This window comes from Protopterus annectens, chromosome 10.part0, assembly GCF_019279795.1.
Source record: "Protopterus annectens isolate FY-2018-M chromosome 10.part0, PAN1.0, whole genome shotgun sequence".
Lineage (NCBI taxonomy): Eukaryota > Metazoa > Chordata > Ceratodontiformes > Protopteridae > Protopterus > Protopterus annectens.
Window position 1 is genome coordinate 1,134,460,478 of NC_056744.1, and position 21,599 is coordinate 1,134,482,076.

At 45.7% G+C, this 21,599-nt stretch overlaps 1 protein-coding gene across 2 annotated transcripts in view; it reads right to left on the minus strand.

Moving 5' to 3' along the window:
* Nucleotides 1-21,599, minus strand: part of USP33 (ubiquitin specific peptidase 33) — a 1,637,494-nt gene that overhangs the window by 1,120,208 nt on the left and 495,687 nt on the right. For both annotated transcript variants that reach the window (XM_044085858.1, XM_044085859.1), the window contains exon 9: nt 17,672-17,750. In XM_044085858.1, coding sequence (XP_043941793.1) covers nt 17,672-17,750 — 79 coding nt within the window. The remainder of the gene's footprint in view (nt 1-17,671; nt 17,751-21,599) is intronic.

Here is a 21,599-nt window from a genome sequence, read left to right on the forward strand (position 1 = left end):
CAAAGGGCTTGAAGTTCCGAGACCCGTCTTGCTGAGGTGATGGCTACAAAGAAGAGTGTTTTCCACGAGAGCAACTTCAACAACAAGAAGCCGCCGGCTCAAAGGGAGGAAGAATTAAAGAAGGCAGTACCAAATTTAAGTCCCACGGTGGGGGAGGGTCCTTATCCGGGGGCCTAAGTAAAAGGGTTCCTTTTAAAAAGGCTTTGCAAAGTTTGTGGGACATGATGCTGGTCTCTGACAAGCCAACGTGGAAATCTGCAAAAGCTGCCAGTTGAACTCTGATGGTAGCTGAGGAGGAGCCCAGTCGAAAGAGTTCTGCTAGAAACTCTAGAACTGTCTCGACAGGAGCCCTAAAGGAGTCCACGTGTTTTTCCCCTGCCCAGACAGAGAAACGCTTCCATTTGCTAGCATAAGTCTTTCTTGTAGTAGACTTGTGAGAAGCGAGGATGATATCATGAACTGGTTGAGAGATAAGGGGAAGCCTGGCTAGGGTTGGAAGTGGAGCAACCAAGCTGTGAGGTTGAGACATCGAAGGGACTGATGCAGCCCATCCGATTGATGGGTCAGAAGATCTGGCACTGGGTCCAGATGCCAGGGCTGCTCCAGTAGATTGCGTTGCAGGAACGGAAACCAAATTGGTCGAGGCCAGTAAGGGGCAATGAGGATCATCCTGGCTCTCAAGGCAGTCGCTTTCTGGACTAATTGAGTAATCAAGGGAAAGGGGGGGGATGCATATGGAAGACCCCAGGGCCAATCATGAACTAGAGCGTCTCTGGGGGTAGACCTGGGAGAGGGAAGAGGGTGAAGAAGTCTGGGCACTTGCTGTTTAGAGGTGTTGCAAAAAGGTTGCAGCAAGGCTGACCCCACCTTCTGAAAATTCTTTCCGCTACTATCTGGTTGAGAGACCACTCGTGAGGCATGAGAATGGCTCTGCTCAGTCTGTCAGCTATGACGTTGGACTTCCCAGGAATATGCGTTGCTACTAGAAACCGTTGAGAAGAGATCACCCATTCCCAAAGTCTGAGTGCTTCTCAACATAGGGGGTAGGATCTGGTTCCGCCCTGCTTGTTGATGTACCACACTACAGACATATTGTCTGTTTGAATTGCAACAGTCCTGGTGGGTAGAGAGTCCTGAAGGGCCTGCAACGCTAAAAGTACAGCTCTCATTTCCAAGACATTTATGTGTAAGTGACATTCAAAGGGTTGCCATGTGCTCTGGACTGTCCTGCCCTGAAAATGCCCCCCCCACACCCGATCAGGGAGACATTCGTTGTCACAGTGGCAACAGGAGGAGGAAGGACCACAGGTCTGCCCTGGAGTGACCTGAGGGGAGACCGTCCACCAAGAAAGGTGTCTTTTGCATGACTGAGTGATTAGAATGGTGTGTGACATGGGGAGCTGCTGAAAGGAGCACTGGGAAAATAGCATCCACTGCAGGATCCACATATGAAAACGCGCTAGGGGGAGTAAAGTGATTGCTGCTGCCATGAGACCACGTGTTTTTAGTACAAATCTGGCTTGGACTCTGCTCTCCTGTAATAGGATCTAAACATGGTTGCGAATGTCTGAAACTCTTTGTGTAGGTAGTTTTGCTGAGAGCTCCACTGTGTTTAAAACGGCACCTATGACGGTAATAGACTGACAAGGCGACAATGCAGACTTTTCGAAATTTATAGAGATATCTAGCGCGTTGCACGTTTGTACAGCATAATCTCTGGATTGGAGTAGTTGGTGCCTGATGGTGGCAGTAAGGAGCCAGTCGTCTAAATATGGAAACACCTGGAATCCTTGTCGTCTCAGGTGAGCCGCAACCACTGCCATGCATTTGGTAAACACCCTGGGGGCTGTGGTGAGGCCAAAGGGCAGGGCTCTGAATTGGCAGTGACTGGCTCCCATCTGGAAGCGGAGAAACATTCTGGAGCGCCTGTTCATCTTGATATGGTAGTACACATCCTGAAGGTCTATAGAGCACATCCAATTGTCCTGACCCAGAAAGGGTAGAATGGACTGTAGCGTGACCATCCGGAACTTCGTTCTTTGAACCGACTTGTTCAGCCTGCTGAGATCCAAAATAGGTCTCCAATCCCCTGTCTTTTTTAGTACCAAAAAGAACTTGGAGTAGATTCCGGATCCTTGTTGGTCTGCTGGGACTGGCTGGATGGCCCATTTTCTTAACAGCTTTGAAATTTCTAGTGCTGTTTGATTTCTCAGACTGGGTGGAACGTCTGGAAGGGGCCCTTTTGGTTGATGTGGGGTGTGAATAAAGGGAATTCTGTAACCCTCGGATATGATCGACCATACCCATTTGTCTTGCGTGAGGGAATGCCAATCTTCTGGGTACAGTGATAGTCTTCCCCCGACTGCCTCCGAAGGTGAACAGTCGGGCAGCTCCTCAGGAGTGCTGGAAGGGTTTGTCAGAGAAAGTTTCTCTGCTACCCTGATTTTGCGGACCCCCCCTGCCCCCAGGGCGATGCCTGTTATTGTTCCCTCCTCTGCCTCTGGAGGGAAGCTCGCCACGTGCGTCAGGCAGTACTCCCTGGGGTTTCCGGAACCACATTTTTCCACCCTTTTGACCCTTAGGGTATGGTCTAGAAGGAGTGGAAAAACGGACTCCCACGGCAGAGAGAGTCTTGCCTTCCTGCTCGCACCTGGTCAATGTATCCTTCACTCCTGGTCAATGTATCCTTCACTTGAGGTCCAAACAAGGCAGAATCGTCAAAGGGGGTGTTAGTGAAGGATGCCTTGAAGGGGTCGGCGAAGTTGCAAAGCCACATCCAGGCGTGTCTCCTTACAGCAACGCCCGTGCCTGCAGCCCTACTCGCTCCATCGGCGGCATAGGAAATGAGCCGCATGGAGGAGTTTACAGTAGAGTTCAGGGTCCCCAGCTGGGAGTTGATCTTTTCCTGAGACCCCGCAGCTGATGGGTCCTGTAAGGTATCACCTAGTTCTTTTAGAAGGTCTCTCTGAAGACGGGTGGAATGGCACAAATAATTCAGCGAACGCAAGGCAAAGGTCGCTGAAGAAAACATCCGCTTGCCGTACCTATCCATAGTCCTAGATTCCTTATTAGGAGGATGGACAGGAACTGAAGGGTCAGCCAACTCCTTCTTAGTGGCCGCCGCCACCACCATGGCATCAACGGGGACGCCCTTAGTGAGAAACTGCTTGTCTGAAGGGGCTGTAATAAATTTTGTGGGCCTCTGGGGAGTTGGTTCCATAGTATCCGGAGCCGTCCACTCCTTCCGAGCCACCACCTCCATGAGTGGGTCGAAAGGCGGGGACACCCAGGAGGTGGAAGAGCGAGAACCGAACGCATCCAGGTACACCGACTCGTCCTCAGAAGGGTTGTGGGCAGACCAGTTCCCCCTCTGTTTAAGGATCTCTAGGATGTCAGAAAATGAGACATTCTCAAAGGGGGACCTTGGGGACCCTTCCGAATCATCCAGGTCGGTGTCAGATGCCACTGACTCCGGGGAGTCCACATGCTTCCTCTTGCATGTCGGGGAGGCCTCAGAAGAGGGGTATACACCCAATGGGGTGACCTGGAGCGTTGGTTCTCCACGCTTGGGTTCGGGAGAGTAGGCAGAGGCCGAAGCAGGCACCATGGAAGGAGGGGCCGATGGGGCCGACCGTGGCGCTGGTATAGGAGCCAGCACGCTCCTCATGACCTCAAAGGCGCCCCTATCAGGGAGAGAAGAGGGACCCACCTCCGAAGAGATGAGAGCTCCTCCCGGCACCGAGAGGGACGGCTCAGAGACCGATGTCGGGGCCGAACTCACCTGCGCCGATGCTCCAAGAGGGAGAACGGGGTCAGACAAGGGTCCGATGCCACTCGCCCCCTCGGAACCGACGAGGGTCAGCCCGGATCCCTCCAAGGACGGAGCCAATGAAGGGATCGGAGCCGACGAAGGAACCGATAAGGGTGGAATCGGTTCCAAAGCCCCCACAGTACCAACCCCGACGGCCTCTGGCTCCGAGCTTGAAGGAATAGTCGGAGGAGGAACTGGAGCAGGCGTTGGGGAAGCCGCTGTCTGTTGAGACGGGCTATGCAATAATGGGGCGAGCGCCTGCGACTTCAAAAGCCTACTGACTACCCTCTCGAGGTCGTGGTCCAAAAGCCTGGAAGATCTAGAGGAGTGAGACCTATGGCTCCACTCCCACAGCAAAGGGGACTTCGGAGCCGACCAGGCTGACTCCAATGAAGGAGATCGGGAACTCTTTCGGCTCTGACACCATGGTCGGAGCTGACTGAGGCCTCGATGCATTGGTTCCAGCCGGAACCGATGAGGCAGAAGGAGGTCCACTCGGCGCCGGCTCCAGACATGGAGCCAATGGTTTGGCAGGCTTAGAAGGTTTTCCTGACAGAGGCTTGGTAGGAGAACCTTCGGGCTTTAATAAGCCCCTTAGGATGAGCTTATTTCTGCATTCCTGCAGGACTCTTGGGCTAAAAGCATGACAGATGGAACAAGAGTCCTGCGGGTGCAGGGGGCCCAAACAATACACACAAGAAGTGTGACCGTCTGTCAGAGACATCTTCTCACAACACGAGTCACACTTCTTGAATCCCGATATCTTGGTATCCTTAGACATGATACCACAGGAACGGGACAAAAAAAGTCTAGACAAGTAAACCAGACGCAACAAACACACACACAACACTTGAAAAGACACTCTCAAAGAAAAATTAAGTTTACTACAGTAAAACAACACCCACACACTCCGAATGGAACCTGTACAAAAACTACTATAAGGGGGGGGGGGGTAAAGGCCTAACCACCTTAAGGGTGGAAAAGAGTAAGGAAAACTATTAATAAAGGGAGGGAAGACTAGTCGAGAGACTACTAACACTACTAGAAAAGATCTCAGGGAAAAATATCTATCAAAAACTAACTACAAATATAAAAAATCTTAAATACGACCTGGAGCCGGTGAAAACGCAACCTCGTAGCTGAAGCGGCAAACGAGATCTGGGTATATGACACCTAGCGTTATGGGACATAGCATAGCCTCGAGCCGGTAAAAATAGCTCTCGAGCTTTAGTATTAGGCAGAGTCGGAGCCGAGGTTCAGCTCCAAACCCATCCAGCAAGAATGAAGGCGAGGTTGACAACTTAACATTGTATGATACCTTTCATAGCTGTGGAACATATGCTTCTTGTATGGAGCAATTGATAAGAATAGAAATAGGGTAGGATAAGGATTCAGCAGCTACTTTTAGGAAGTTGGCTGGTACACTGTCAGCGGCAAGGGTGGTAGGTTTCAGTTTTAGGAGGTGTTTTTTTATTGTTCAGATGGGAACGGGTGAGAGCGTAAAGGATGGGATGTTGTCGGGGCATTTGGTTGGGTTATATGTAGGGCTGTTTTTGGATGGTTGGGAGGATACTGTTAAGATGGATTCTGTGAAGTGGTGATTGAATTGGGAGGCAATGTCCTTGTCATTCGTGGAGTTAGGAGTGGGAGTGGTAGTTTGCCTGGTTTTAGGAGAGAGTTAATGGCATGCCAAAACTTTTGAGGATCTTTTGAATGTTTGTTTTGGATACTGAGGAAGTAATTTTGTCTATCGAGTTTAGTTTGTCTCTTGGCCTGATTTCTAAGTTCTAGGTAACTTTGTTTGGCTAGGCTAGTATTGTATTTCTTCCAAATTTTCCAAGTCTTATCCCTTGACTTTAGAAGGGCTCTAGGTTCCCTAGTTAGCCATGGTGCATAGTTTGCCTTGGCTCTTATTTTCCTAATTGGTGCAAGTATTGATGAAAATATTGCTAGTAGTCAACGGCTTGGTCGAGATTTAGGGTTTGCAGTGGTTTCTGGTTACTATATTTTAGAATACTGTTTAGTTCTTGTATATTTAGTTTACGATCATCTCTGATGTGTCTAAAAACAATGGGTTTAGCTATATTGGAACATTTCCACAGGAGGAAGGTGGAGAGGTGGTCACTAAGATCATCAGGAAGGCATCCTGCCTAATACTTTTGTGTAGAATAAACTGTTAGTTTTTTTTTGTTTTTTTGTCGATTCTAATGGGTTCTTGGATAAGTTGGGTCAAACTGTAAAGATTAATATGGTTAGTGGGGTTGTTAGAGGTACAGGCTGACTAATCAGTGTTCAGGTCACCTAGTAAGACAGTTTCTTGGGAGGGACATTATCTGTGGTCCATTGTAACATTTCTTCAATGATGGGAGAGTTACTACCTAGGGGAATATAACAGCAGAGAATGATGATAGTTTTTGTGTCACTTATGCTTATGGTTGAACCTAAAGTTTCAGCATTTTGAAGTCTAGGTATGGGGCTTTGTAGAGGTTTGACTTTGATTGCATTTTTGTACAGGATAGCAACTCCACCTCCCTTTTTGCCCACTCTATCCAGTATTTCTTAGGATATTATATCCTGGTGGGAGAATTTCTTCATTTTGGGTACTAGGTTTTAGCCATGTCTCGGTAATGGTTAGTATGTCAGGGGAGTAGTGAGCTATAAATGTGTGTAGGTCAGAAAGTTTGTTAGAGATGCTTCTGATGTTAACATTCAGAATCAATAGGTCAGAGATTTGCCTAGCAGAGAGTAGAGAGTTTTGTGGTCCAGAGTTTGGGTTTGTGTCTCCAGATATAAGTAGAGTTTTAGTGATAAACAGTATGTGTTTAATTTTGTGCACTATGTCTATGTTGGATCTAAATTATGTTTTATGCTGAATGCCTCAACTGAGGGCTATAAGGCCAGCTTAGAGATGGCAGGTGACAAACTGAAATGGGAAAGGAGCGGGAGGGGTTTGTTGAAGTAAACATGCCTCATGAAACTGTGTCATTATGGTAAGTACGCAACTTTTGTGAGTTACATGGTCCAGGCTACCCGATTCAATATTGTAGGTAGAGTTTTTAGCTGAATTTAGAACAGAAGCTGATGTTAAAAAAGGAAAGAAATACAAAATATTATACGAGAACTATTAGAGTCTCTGGAGGTTGAAAAAGAGACTGGATAAGAAATTCACAAGGAAAAATGGGAAAACATATGTATGGCACTCAAGAACACAAGAATGTCTAGAAGATTTAGGAGTTTTGCTTGGAAGTGTTTGCATAATTATTTTTATACCCCAAGCAGACTCTCAAAGAATTTTCCCTCAGGTAGATGGCAAATGTTGGAGGTGTGATGGAGAAGAAAAAGGTAACTTGGAACATATGTTTTGGGAGTGCAATGAGTTGGCAGACTTCCCTTTTGAGCTGGCACACAAGATCTGAATTGCCTAGTAAGGTCTTGCTAAGTTTAATTCTGGTAACTGCCGAAAATAATTACTAGGAAATGGAAATCAAAGTCTAAACCAACTGTATTTGAAGTACGGAATATTGTAACATCAATAATAGAACTGGAAGTGAGATATTTAGAAAAGTGTAGGAGCAAATTACATAGAAAAAAATAAGAAGTTATGTACTCACCATAACGTTCCATCTGAGTAGGTATCTTCATTTGTCTGCAACCTTTGGGATACGGATCCGATCTCAGATCCGAGCCGGCAACTTCTTATCATAGCAGAGATCCGAGCTCCTAGCTCCTCCCCTTACCCATAATCCCCTGCCTACCCTGACTGACCTCAGATCAAGTTTGCCCCATAGCACAGCAGATAAAAGTGTCCCAATGGGAACATATGCTAATAACACAAGAATGATCATATTGGTCAGGGGGAAGGAGGGGGGGGTGGTTGCAGACAAATGAAGATACCTACTCAGATGGAACATTATGGTGAGTACATAACTTCTTAATCTGAAGTAGGAACTTCAGTTGTCAGCAACCTTTGGGACAGAGTCCCCAGCTACCTAAATCTTGGGTGGCCTTCATGGAAGGATATTCCGGAGCACCGTAGAGCCAAAGGACGCCCTACCTCGGGAAGACAACATCTATTTGCTGCGGAACAAATGTCATCCAGTGGAACCCTAGCTTGAAAGGCCGCAGATGTGGCAATGGCCCTAGTAGAATGAGCATGGACTCCTTGAGGTGCAGGCCTTCCCGAGCTCTGATATGCTAAAAGAATACAACTCGAGATCCATCGAGAGAGAGAATGTTTAGAAACTGACTTTCCGAAATTACTTTTGGCAAAGGAGATAAACAACTGATCAGATTGCCTATGATCAGCAGTTCTATGGATATAAAAATGTAGTTGTCTGTGTATGTCTAAGGAATGTAGCTTGTACTCTCCTTTGTTATGAAAGTTGGGGAAAAACACTGGAAGATGATAGATTGATTGATGTTCGCTTCTGAAGATACCTTAGGTAGAAAGGACGGATTGATCCTGAGGTAAACCCCATCCGGGTGAAAGACCAGATATGGTGGTTTGACACAAAGAGCTTGCAATTCCAACACTCTTTTGGCTGAAGTTATGGCCACCAAAAAGCTGTCTTCCAAGAGAGAAATTTGAGATCAACCGTGGCCGCCGGTTCGAATGGGGGACCAGTCAAGGCCTGCAAGACTAAGGATAAATCCCATGGAGGTACCACCTCTTTAACTGGAGGCCTAAGGAGGAAAGTACCCTTGAGGAAGGTCTTACACAGTTTGGAAGTGATAAGACAGCCAGACTCTTGCCCCACGTGATAGTATGAGATTGCTGCCAGTTGTACCTTGACTGTGGAAGAAATAGCCCCCTGGTGAAAGAGAGAGGTTAGAAAATCTAGAACAGACGATATCGGAGCTGTAAAAGGGTCTAAACGATGGTGTTCTGCCCAAATGGTGAAGCGTTTCCACTTACTCTGATAGACCTTCCTGGTGGAAGGCTTGTGAGCTGCTACAAGAATGGCTTTGACCGGTGATGAGATCCCGGGAGTCCTTATGAGGAGTGGAACTGGAGCAACCAAGCCGTCAGCTTGAGGATGACCAGGTTCGGAGTCGGAAGACCGATAGGGTGAGAAATGAGATCTGGAATGGGATCCAGAATCCATGGTGGATATACTAGGTGAGACCATAGGTAAGGGAACCACGTTTGACGAGGCCAGAATGGGGCAATGAGGATCATCTTCTCCCCAGCTGCCTGGCTTTCTGTAATAATTTCAACATCAGGGGAAGAGGAGGGTAAGCATAAAGCAGACCGGGAGGCCAAGCATGAACCAGAGAGTCTCTCGGGGACTCCCCCGGAGGGGGGATCAGAGCGAAGTAATCGTTGCATTTGGTGTTTGAAGGAGAGGCAAAAAGATCGCAATAAGGTTGCCCCCATCGGGCAAATACTTGCTCTGCAACTCGATGGTTGAGAGACCATTCGTAAGGAGTCAGGATAGTACGACTGAGCCTGTCCGCTAGAATGTTGGACCGTCCCAGAATGTGCGTTGCTATGAGAAAGCGGTTGGTGGAAATCGCCCATTCCCACACTCTCATGGCCTCGCGGCAAAGGGGGTAAGACCTGGTTCACCCTGTTTGTTGATGTACCAGACGACCGACATGTTGTCTGTCTGTACTGCAATCGTCCCTACCGGAAGAGAGTTGTGTAGTGCCTGCAATGTCAAAAGCACCGCCCTCATCTCTAGGACGTTGATATGCAAAGAGGTCTCTACGTCGTTCCATGTGCCTTGGACTGTCCTGCCTGAAAAATGCCCCCCCCCACCCCAGGCGAGAACCGTCCGTGGTCACTGTGTCGACTGGCGGAGGTAGTGAGAAGGGACGCCCCGTGTGGAGGTTGGGAGACTGGAGCCACCACAGGAGCGATCTTCTGCAAACCTTGCTTAAGGAAATGGGGTGAGACAGGGGGTTGCGAGACAGGGACCATTGTACCTGGAGGGTCTACTGCAGAACCCTCATGTTCAACCGGGCCAATGGCAGCAGAGGGATTGCAGCCGCCATAGATCCTAGGGCCCTCAGGATCAATTCCGCCGAAGGAGTTTGCAGTTGAAGGATGGCCTGCACGTGCAACATCAGGTTCCGAAGCCGATCTGGAGTCAAGAAAGCAAGCATCTGTCTGGAATCCAGTCTCACCCCTATAAAATCCAACACATGTGTAGGGATGAGAGAGGATTTGGTCATGTTGATGGTTAACCCTAATAGTGGAGCCAGACTGAGGAAATAATCCCTGCATGAACAAAGTAGATGTCTTGTTGGGGCTGAAAGGAGCCAGTCGTCCAGGTATGGAAAGATCTGAATTCCCTGGAGTCTCAGGTGGGCCGCTATTACCGCTAGGACCTTGGTGAAAACCCTGGAGGCTGAGGTGAGACTGAAGGGGAGGACTCTGAATTGAAAGTGACTGTCTCCCAGCCGGAAGCGGAGAAACCTCCTGGAACACCTGTCCACTAGAATGTGATAGTACGCATCCTTGAGGTCTATGGAGCACATCCAGTCGTCCTCCCGCAATAAGGGGAGGACAGATTGCAACGTGACCATTCGGAACTTTTGTTTGGGTACCGCCAGGTTTAGGAGAGAGAGGTTGAGGATGGACCTCAAGTCCCCCGTCTTTTTTGGCACCAGAAAGAACCTGGAGTAAAACCCTGATCCGACTTGATCTGGGGGGACGGGATGGATGGCTCTTTTTTGTAGAAGCTGCTGAATTTCTGCAGCAGCCGCCTCCCTCTGACTGGGTGGAACGTCGGGAAGGCTTCTGATTCTGGGGTTTACTATAAAGGGAATTTGGTAACCTCTGGATATAATCTGGCACCCAGCGATCCGTTGTTATGGACTCCCATTTTGCTAGGTGCCTCGAAAAACGCCCCCCGACTGCCTCCAGAGTGGAGCAGTTGGGTAACCCCTCAGGGGTTCTGCGTGGGCCTCTCCGAGAACGGTTCTCTGGACCCAAAATTCCTGGGACCCCCTCTGCCCCTGGGGCGGCATCCTCCCTGTCCTCCTCCGCCACGAGAGGACTGGTTGTCCTGAGCAGACTGGGATTGATGCGATTTTCGGAACCACATCTTCTTCTGACCCTTTTGGTTCTTGGAAAAGGACCTCTGGGGCGCAGAGAAGCGGACTCCGATGGCAGACAAGGTCTTCCCTTCTTTCTCGCTCTAGACAAGAGTGTCGCGAACGGTTTTGCCGAACAGTGCAGAACCATCAAAAGGGGCATTCGCGAATGACGCCTTAAAGGGTTCCGAGAAGTCACAGTGACAGAGCCAGGCCTGTCTCCTCATGACAAGCCTGACTCCGCCTGCTCTAGCAGCTCCCTCCGTAGCATGAGACAACAGCCGCATAGAGGTGTTGGAGATAGAGCGGGGGGTGGCCATTTGGGAAGAGTACAGATCCTTGTCTCCCTCCGACATGGACCCTGGGGGGAAGCAGCGTATTCCTTAATTAGATCCCGCTGCATCCAAATAACGTGTGCCATGTAGTTCAAGGCCCTCATAGAGAAGGTCGGTGAAGTGAAGGCCCGCTTCCCAAGATGGTCCATCGCGCGAGACTCCTTGCTCGGAGGATGAACCGTGCGGCTCTCCTGAGCCAACTCTTTCTTGGTGGCTGCAGCCACCAACATGGCATCCACAAGGGGACCTCTGCTCCAGTGTGATCTCTCTGCAGGGGGGCTCAAAATTTTGTCTGGACGCTTGGGGATCGGCTCTACGGTGTCCGGTTCCTTCCAAGCCCTAGAGGATATGAGATCCACCAGGGGGTCGGGTGGAGGGGACACCCAAGAGGTAGATTGTCCTGCCTCAAGGAATACGGACTCATCAGAGGAAGCCTTGGGGGCAGACCACCCACCCCTGATTTTGAGCATTTCCATGATGTCTCCAAAGGAGACATCCTCAGGGGGTGATCTAGGGGAGCCTTCCCCTTCATCCAAGTCCGTATCTTCGGTGAGACTCTCAGGGGAGTCTATGTGCCTCCTTTTGCACTTTGCCTTGTGAGGAATCTCCTCAGGGGGGCTGTCCGAGGAGTCCTCACGGGCTATATCCTGTTCCACTGGAACTCCTAGAGGCGCTGAGGCAGGCTGCCCCGAGGGCCAGATGAGGGGAGCCAGGACCAGATGAGAAAGAGTGCGGGAGGGAGCCGAAGCCAGGACCAGAGGCCTGGAAGCACTCGGCAGTGCCCTCTCCACCGCAGCGAAAGCCGAGGAGGAGCCGCTCTCTGACGGATCCGAGATCTGACTCCCACTTGGATCCGAAGCAGGGATTGGACCCGGCGCCGAGAACATCGGATCCGAAGGACCAGTGTGCTCCGACCGGGACGGAGCTGAAAGCACACCGAATCCCTCGGATCCGAAGCTCGGCCCACGGCTCAGAGAGGTCGGATCCGAATAACTCGAGGGAGCCGTCGGAGCCGACGAACCCGGAATGCGGGTCGGAGAAGGAGCTATAGGAGCAAAAAAAGGGGTCGAGCCCCCCCCCCCAGAGGGGGGGGGGAGGCAAGAGCACTCCCATCTGCATCTGGGCCTGGATGAATCTCCTCATCATCCGGTCCATGTCCGCATCAGACATGCTAAAAGTGGACCTCGAAGAGGCCACCGAGGCAGACCTGGAGTGTCGCCTCGATGATCTCGACGGGGACCGGATCACCTCCTCCTCGGGTCCCGGGGAGAAACAAGGGGATCGGATCCGAGGAGGAGGAGATTGAGAAGACTTGGACGGAGAAGCCCTCTTGGCGGGCGGGGCCAATGAGGAGTCATCGGCCCGCCGCTTAAGGTGCTTCTCCCGCTGCTTCTCTTTCCTGGCCTCCCTATCCTCCGGAGCCGAAGCGGGAGGTTGAGACCCGGTCGGAGGAAGGGAGGCAGGGGTGACCGCTACGGGGGGGTAGCGGGCACCGAAGTACCGGAGGCCGAAGCAGAGTCTGGGGGTAGAAGGCCCGCCAGGACTAGCTTCGACCTACAATCCTCGAGTACCCTGGGGTTGAACGCCGTGCAAATCGCGCACCCCGAAGAGAGTTGTTCAACCCCAAGGCACCTAACGCACAGAGTGTGGCCATCAGCCGGTGAAAGCTTGTGACCACACTTGGTGTATTTCGAAAAAATGGCTTTAGGGGCCTCCGACATTACTACAGTAAAGCACACTCACTAGGCCCCTAACACTCAAGTCACACACACACGCTACGACCAGCGGGGGAGGGAGAAATACTTTAAATTAAATTTAAGCTAAAAAGCTAAAATAATAATAAGATTAGTGTTAAGGGTAAACCTACCACGCACACACAATCACTCACTCAGAAAGAAGAAAGAAAAACCTTTTTTTCTCACAAAACGCTAAGAGCTCTGGAATCTAGCTGTTGCTCGAAGAGCGGCAAACTAGATCTGAGGTCAGTCAGGGCAGGCAGGGGATTATGGGTTAAGGGAGGAGCTAGGAGCTCGGATCTATGCTATGATAAGAAGTTGCCGGCTCGGATCCATATCCCAAAGGTTGCTGACAAATGAAGTTCCTACTTCAGATTAGAAATTTTGGTAATACATACAACATAATGTTTTGGAGGAAGAATGACATTTAATGGAAGTCAGGGATCGAGCAAGTTAAGTAATGCTGGATTGTGGGTAAGGAATAACCTTGAGAGTTTTCTGGTTACCATGAGCTATGGTAGCGGCAGAGTCCGTTCCGAGGACTGGAACCGAACCCACAGGTTGAGGATAGAATGAAAACTGACATCAGATCATGAGTTAGCAACTCCTGTAGGTACTCTCTTCAACCACAGCCCAAGTACTGGTTTTGTCCCTGCTGAAATGAAAACAGCAACCATCATCCTCCTTCATAAAGGGGGTACAGCAACAAACCCTGAGAACTACAGACCCATAAGCTTAACCAGCCTTACTTGTAAGGCCATGGAAAGAAACATAATGGACCTTATAAATAAGGATATAGATGACCTCCAAACCCTTAATCCAACACAGTTTGGTTTTGTCAAAGGCAGGTCTTGCCTGTTAAAGCTGGTTGATTTATTTGAAAATGTCACCACAGCCACAGACGAAGGCAAATCTGTGCATATAGCCTACCTTGACTTAGTCAAGGCCTTCGACACAATCCCACATTCGGGCATCACTGATAAACTCTCCCAGTTGAATATCAACCCTTATGTTGTCAGGTGGTTTGCTAACTGGCTCACCAACACATCACACTCAAGTTGGAGACTTTACCTCATCCAGCATACATGTCACCAGTGGGGTTCCACAGGGGTCAGTGCTAGGTCCAAACTCTCTCAGCTGAATATCAACCCTTATGTTGTCAGGTGGTTTGCTAACTGACTCACCGACACACCACACTCAAGTTGGAGACTTTACCTCAACCAGCATACCTGTCACCAGTGGGGTTCCACAGGAGTCAGTGCTGGGTCCACTAAAGTTCAGGCCAAAACAGAGGGGCTGTGGCTGACTAAGTTTACTGCCAACCGCATATTAGGTGCAATGACTGAATCCTCAAATTATGTCAATATACTTCAAAAGGGACTTACACAAACCAATGACTGGTGCCAAAGGCATGGACTCAAACTCAGTGCTAAAAAATGCATTATCATCCCCTTCTGTAAAAATGATATCCCTGCAGACTATGATATAAATAATAATAACCTAAGTAACAACTCAGTAGTGAGAGACTTAGGAATGCAAGTTGACTGTAGCCTAAACTTTGATCATCATGTGACTACTGTGGTAAGGAAGGCAATTCTACGTCTCACACCTCATTAGCAGAGGCATTGCTTCAAGAGTAAAAGAGATCATAACTCACCTATACTTGACCCTCACCAGATCAATAATTGAGTACAAAGCTCCCTTTGGTATGTACCTTACCAGGTACCTGCAGCAATTTGAGAGACCTCAGAAACTTCTAACAAAGAAAATTCAGGGTCTCCAGCACATGTCATACATTGACAGACTGAAGTCACTGTCAGTGTACCCGGTAGCTTACAGACTACTTGCAGGAGACTTGTGCCTGGCCTACAGAGCAATTTTGGATCCAGACTTAATGGAAATGCTGCACATCCGCAAGTCAAATGGGACAAGGGTCACCCACTCCAGGGAACTTAACCTGGCCTGTGACATAAACAGGACATGCTACAGAGACAGACATGTCTCTCAGAGGTTGCCACTGCTGTGGAATAGGCTACCAGTTCACATAAAACACAGCCCCTCTATGATTCTGTTTAAATTTAGCCTGGGTGACTGGATGGGAAACCGTACATTCCTGCCAGGGATTTCACCTATGACCCTCCTAGATATGGCCAGTCATTGCTAACTAAGATCGCGAGTTTTGGCAAGATCCTTTGTAATGGATTTCTCTAGTATTGTATTTGGTACACACGGCTAAGCTTATAAAGACCTTGAGATCAACAGCCCAGTAATCACCTATGAACCTATTTCCTCAATGATAATTCAATAAAGGTGTTAAATTGAGAACCTTTACACATCATATTTGCCTTTTTGGGGACAGCTAGCTAACTCTCAGGAAAACTGCAGGCAGTAACACACACCCTCCAAGGCTAACAGAAGGAATAGGTGCTGGTTCTGGAAATTCCTTCTGAAACAGCTCACAGTATTTTCTAAGGGACTGAGAAACTTTAGTGTTCTCTCACTAAAAATACTGGCATATTCTAGAAATAGTCTGACAGAAAGAGAACACCTCCCCCCTACAGTGACACTCAGAAACTGAATTCTCCTTTAAGTTGGAATCAGAAATCTGCGGAAAATACCCTGTATCTGTCCCTACATCCTCCTGTCCAGATTCAGAATCTTGAATCTGTTTATGAAAGGAGATATCCCACTTTTTTTTCACTTTTTACAAGAATGATCAACAGGCCGAATTAAACCCTGAACCAGACCCAGTATACTACTCCTGTCCAAGGAAATTTGAAGAGGAGTAAATACATACTTAGCTTTCTGTTTCTTTTTGACAGGAAAACTGGGACCAATAGTGTTACTCATGGCAGCAGCAGGTTCCACAGGTATGGCCCAAAATTCTGAAAAAACAAGTAAGTCTTCCCTGTTCCCACATCAAGGACCGATAAGAGTGGCTTTTCTTTTCCCACTGAGGGGACCCCAACAGCTGCAGTGGATGTGGCTAATCCCTGGTCCATAGTGGCTGTAGGTGTTACACCAGAGGGATCTAGGATAAAAAAAATGAGTGGTCTGAGGTATGACTAATGGCCACACCAGAGTCAGCCACCTGCAGCTGAGGCAAATTACTAGCCTGCTGTGATGACAAAGGCTGCTTGCTTAACTTTTTTTTTTTGTGGTTAGAAGAAGGACCGATTGTGGGCTGTAGAGATGGTTCCATGGTCAAGCTGAAACCACTTTCCCACAGAAAGCAAGCAGCAAATGCCAGTTAAAAAAGGTCTTTAAAAGTCACTTTGTTTCAAAAAATAATATAGTAAAAAACACTTTAAAGCATGCTTCCACCCCTCTAAGTAAAATAAACCCAATTTCTTCACAGAAAAAAATGGTTTACAGTTACTTTGAAGAACTTTTAAACTGAAAGAAAAAAGGGGACTCTTATTTAAAAGTACAGAATTGTCTCAAGACATTCTGTTAAAGTACAAATTCCTAGCTTTAAAATAATTTTCCAGTAGAGAAAGTATTAGTAATAAACAAAAAATAAATAATGGATGTTTTTTCCACACAGGGAATTTATCTGCCAGGCAAAGGAACAACCTTGAAACCCTCAGAGGAGCGTATTCATCAGCAGCAGGAAAGATCTGAAGGGTGACACACCCAAATGTGTCTTTTAGTCAGCTTAGATCAAGCTACCAGAAAGTTCAGGCACATGGAAGGTGTCCTGAAGCTTCGCAAGCTGGCAAACTGCTACATCCTTGGCAGGATATGACCCATTATATTTGTGGAATGAAAACGACAGTCCACAAACACTGTAACCACAAAAACAAAGACACAGATTAGGTAAAAAACAAGGAGAGAGGTGGTCCATGGTAGTATACATTGGGAAGCAGGGAATTATATTGGACTTTACGTCTGGGGGCTGTTGGTTACCCAGGATTAAATGAAATGGTGTCTATTGGTTGTGTTTTAAAACTGAGGGTACAGTATATGTAATTGCCTACATTTCATATTTATGATGTGGGGATTTATATGCAATGGTTATTTATTATCATCTATATTTTTGTTTTTTACTCATCATGTGCTGTATTTTATATGTTTTTATTTCTCATATTATACAGATGTATAGTTTATAGATATATAAAAAATTGTTTTATTGGGAAAGTAATTTTGGTAGGGACAAGTGTGTTTTTATCTCTTTAAATGTTTAACTGTTTTGTGGGTCAGGTGATTGTATTAGTATTTAATTGTGATTGCTTCTTTTTGAAAATTATCTGATGAAGTCTTGTATTTGACTTGACAAAAGTGCTTATGTAATAAAATTCTTGGGGATCAGTTCCATGCATCCATGTCTCAGCCATTATATTTTTAGCTTCTGCAGCAGTGATCAATATGAAGAACTTCTTAATGTTGCAGTGCTACCTGATGGTCAGATGTTTTATAGTGTTATTCTATAAGTACATACCGTTACACTCCCTGTAAGAGGGAGCTCCCCCACCAAACCTCCTAAACAACCTGCAGTAAAAAGGTTATGCAAACCAAATTAACTCCAAGTTCAAAAAGAAAACCAGTCAAAAGAAGGAAAAAGTGGGAAAGGCCACAGTGGCTCCTTTTTTTCTTACCATATGCACTGATATGTAAAGCAACTTTGGTACTAACCATTATCTTAAATTACAACGAAAACATGCCAACAAACATTTTTAAATGAACAGATTTCTTCAGAAAAGCTGAAGTCTTAAACATGTCACAATAACAACAAAATAAGTGTCTACCTGTTGAGAATAGCCTCGAAACAATGGATTGACAACTTTTATTCCTTGAAATAAACCTGTGGGAACTACATAACCAGGCCTGAAAAAGAACAAAAAGAAACACTGCTTACAATGCTAAGTAAAATGTAGCAGTTTGTGGGTAATTACAAATTAACAGCCAAAAACTTAAAGCTGCTTGACGCAGGACAAAAACACAACCACAAACCAAAAAACTACAGTCATTTTAATATGTGGGTCTTTTGTTAGAAAAAGGTTTAAGTTTGTGTTAAATTCTAAATTCAATAAAAGCTGTGTTAGAAAAAGGTTTAAGTTTGTGTTAAATTCTAAATTCAATAAAAGCTGTAATTTATATATATATGTATGCTTCCTTGAAGACATGCATATTTTGGACAGATAATACAGAAATGACCATTTGGGCATTAAAATAAAAAAAAAAATTGCAGACAAAAAACTCTCAAGTCCAAGCTACACAAGGAAAAATACATTTTCCAACTTATTTTTACATAATAGTCAATATCTTGCACACCAAAAAAAGAATATAATGTAGTACAAGGTAACTAATAAAAGAAAACTTTGATTTATTATACTCGTTCCTCTTCGACCTTTTTTTGGCAAATCTGGTGGCAACACTCTACTTACTGATGGTGGAACCATGCAGAACTACTGTTTATTTATTTATTTATTTGTAATTACAAATTATGGCAATGACTCCATCTATATGTTAAAGAAGATCTACTCACATTAATGAGAAGCTTGCATAATAAAGAACATGCAACAGACAACAGGGAAGCATCAGTTATATGACAAACTTACAATACACTCTTGATGCAGATCTGCATTACTCTTCTCAGCACATGCAACTATATTAAGCTTCAGAAATGCAGTTTTACCCAGTGCCATTCTGATGTCAATTATAAAACAGGAAGTATCTACACACTTCCCAGTTCTGTCAAACTTTAATCTCTATTAAAAGCTATAAAAAACACCTGGCCTACTAAACACAAGGATGGGATGGAAGCTTAGTGAGATTAAAGAAGCTAAGAAAATCTCCTGAAGAATAGCAACAGTCAGGCATATCTTACAACCTGGAAACATCAAAAATCTGGACAAAGGCCTGTGAACAATAGGTACAAATCTGTATGTTGATTAACATAACATTTGCATACATAATTATGCAACCCCACCAACTCCAATGGAATTGTGAGATACCAGCTTTCAAACGCAAACTTAAGAGCAGACAACCAAAATATGGCCCTAGAGTGGTATAAGCACTGGTCTAAGCTCCATTTAATGTGCTCACCTCTGACGTAAAATAAGACATGAAAAGCTGACAAACTTTATAGATAATAGCAAATTTAGGAATGGTATCTAATGAAGGTTAGCTTTGCTGTGGAACTAAAAAGATTATGGGAAATAATATGAGAAATGGCAGTTCTAACCCTTCTAAATGCATGGTGATGCATTTACTTGGAGATTTGGAGTAAACAGGCTGGAAAAGGACTACAACTTGGAGCTGATTATTATAAAAAGCCTGGTTTGTCAAGCTTACAAGAGATGACAGCATAAAGGCAAGGCTGATATTGGGGATTACATCTAGGGTTGCTGGGATAAGAAGTGTTATCCTACTTTGTAGTGCATTATTGCTCCTTGTAAGATCACAGCTGCAGTATGGTATGCAGTTTTGTGTAAGCCTAAAGTGGAGAAAGTGACTCCAGAAAAATGCAGACTGTACAAAGAAATCCAGTTAAAAATTAACCAAGATGGAAGGGTTTGAGGGAATGTGTTATGTGACTGGAGGTTTAGGGATCTTGAACTGTTTTCTAAAAAAAAAGGAAAGTCAAGGGGAGTATAGCACAGGTACACATGGCAATAATAACGATATATGATTAGAACAGGCTGGATAGGAAGGACTGTTGAGTAATTAGGAGGCATGACAGCCAGATTAAGATAACACATTTCAATCCAGAAATTACAAAATAATTTTTCATAGAAAGGGTGGTAATGCAGTATACATATCCAGTATTAGTAGTAGAGGGCAAGGCAACTAACATATTTAAAAAGTATGGGATACTGGGATACCTATATTTGAGGTGAGAGCCCACTGCTAACACAGTAAATTAAAAGACTAGACAGATTTACACTAGCTTTCTTCTAGTACCTTTTTAATATATGTTATGTCATTTCCTGCAATGTTAAAGAGGAGAGATGTGTAGCAATCCCATGTAAAAGATTAATATTCATATCATCTAAATGTGAATATTGTGCAAAGGAAGAAGCATGTGCCTTAAACAACGGTTGTTCAGCACAATACAGAATATAGACAGCAATAATAAAAAACAGGATCCAGGTGTTGAAGCTCTGTCTGCATTCATTTTAAGGATCAGTCTTCAGTAGTACATAATTAAGTGGTAATGCAAATAGAGTAGAGGGGAATGTGTGCCTATCTGATGATGTAAAAAGTTATTTTTCAGCTGAAATTACATAAGGACAAGAACAACGGCAAAAAAATAGAGATTAAAAAAAATGTGTTTTTTCTACAAGAGTTGATGATGTAGGTGGGGTAAGTGGAATATGAAAAACATTGCCAACTTAGCATCTAGAGCAGCCTGGAGGTAATGCAAAATAACAAAGTTAGTGGCAACTTAAACTAAGCTCAAAAATAATGCACCTAGTCAGGAAAACCAGAGATAGCATTTCGCTTAACAATGTTGAATAATCCTGTTCCTTCTCTACATCCTGAATCCAGATAGATCACCGTCTCATCGTTTGTTCCAGTTCCAATCAGGCTATGCCTATGTTTCTGTGCAGATTAATTCATGCTGGCTGCTCAAATGATCACCTCTGTTGAGCAAAGAGCAGCAGCAGTCCCAGGAGAACAGGAAAGCACACTGTTTTAGCTAACTCAAGACCGGGGACCATTTTGCACATCTGACTATTGAATGGGACAGAAGTAAAACTGTGGAACTGTTTCCCGGTGAGCTTGAACTTAAATATTACAGCAGGTGCAGTGCGCTGACAGAAAGAGTAGCACAACGATCCAACGTAACATCTCAATTTCCCCACAATTGCTGCAGAGCACAGAATGCAGAAAATTTCTAATAGGCAATAGGCATTTCTGTGCAGGGTAATGCTTTAGTTAGTTGATACTCTTATATCTATTAATTTCCATCAGAACCAGACATTGCATTTGTAAGTACATGGGGTCTGACAATCAATAAGGTTCAAGTCTAGGAGCAGGGTTCGCAGCTCACTAAATTACGTATAAATGAAAACAGGAATGCAGAGTTCAACGTATTCCAACAACAAAACTCACAGGGTAATTCGAAGATTCCACCCTCCCGAGTCCCAGTACTAATAGCAAAAACAGGATGCCACAAGTCATTATTACAAACTGAACACCTCACCTAAGAAAAAAGGAATCCAAGCAACAGATGTGTTCAGTTTGTAATAATAATAACCAGGCTCAGGATTACTATATGCAGGACGACAGCCCTTACTGCAAGGAATTCATCGTTACTTCGTCCTGCATATAGTAATCCTGAGCCTGGTCGCCTTAGAGATGCACTGGTGCATTAATAAGCAGAAAGCAAATAAATAAGATACGAGTGCCAGACTTTCATGTGAATACTCGAATGTTACTGGCCGTGCTTTGTGCGAGAATAGTTTCCTCTTCTTCTTACAGCCAGACATGCAGAATGTAAAGTGTTAAACGCATCAACACTTTAAAGGCACAAAGCTACAAAAGTGTGGCTTTAAGGGGGACAGCTGCTTGTGCAAAATTTTAGACACTTGGAAAACTCAGCAGGAAAAGCAATGAAGGGCACGGAGACTTAGAGGTCTCCCCTGAGAAAGGAACTGCATTTAAAGGAACAGTGCACTTTTTTCCAAAGGACTGGAAAGTGAATTACTTTTTATCATGCTAATTCAG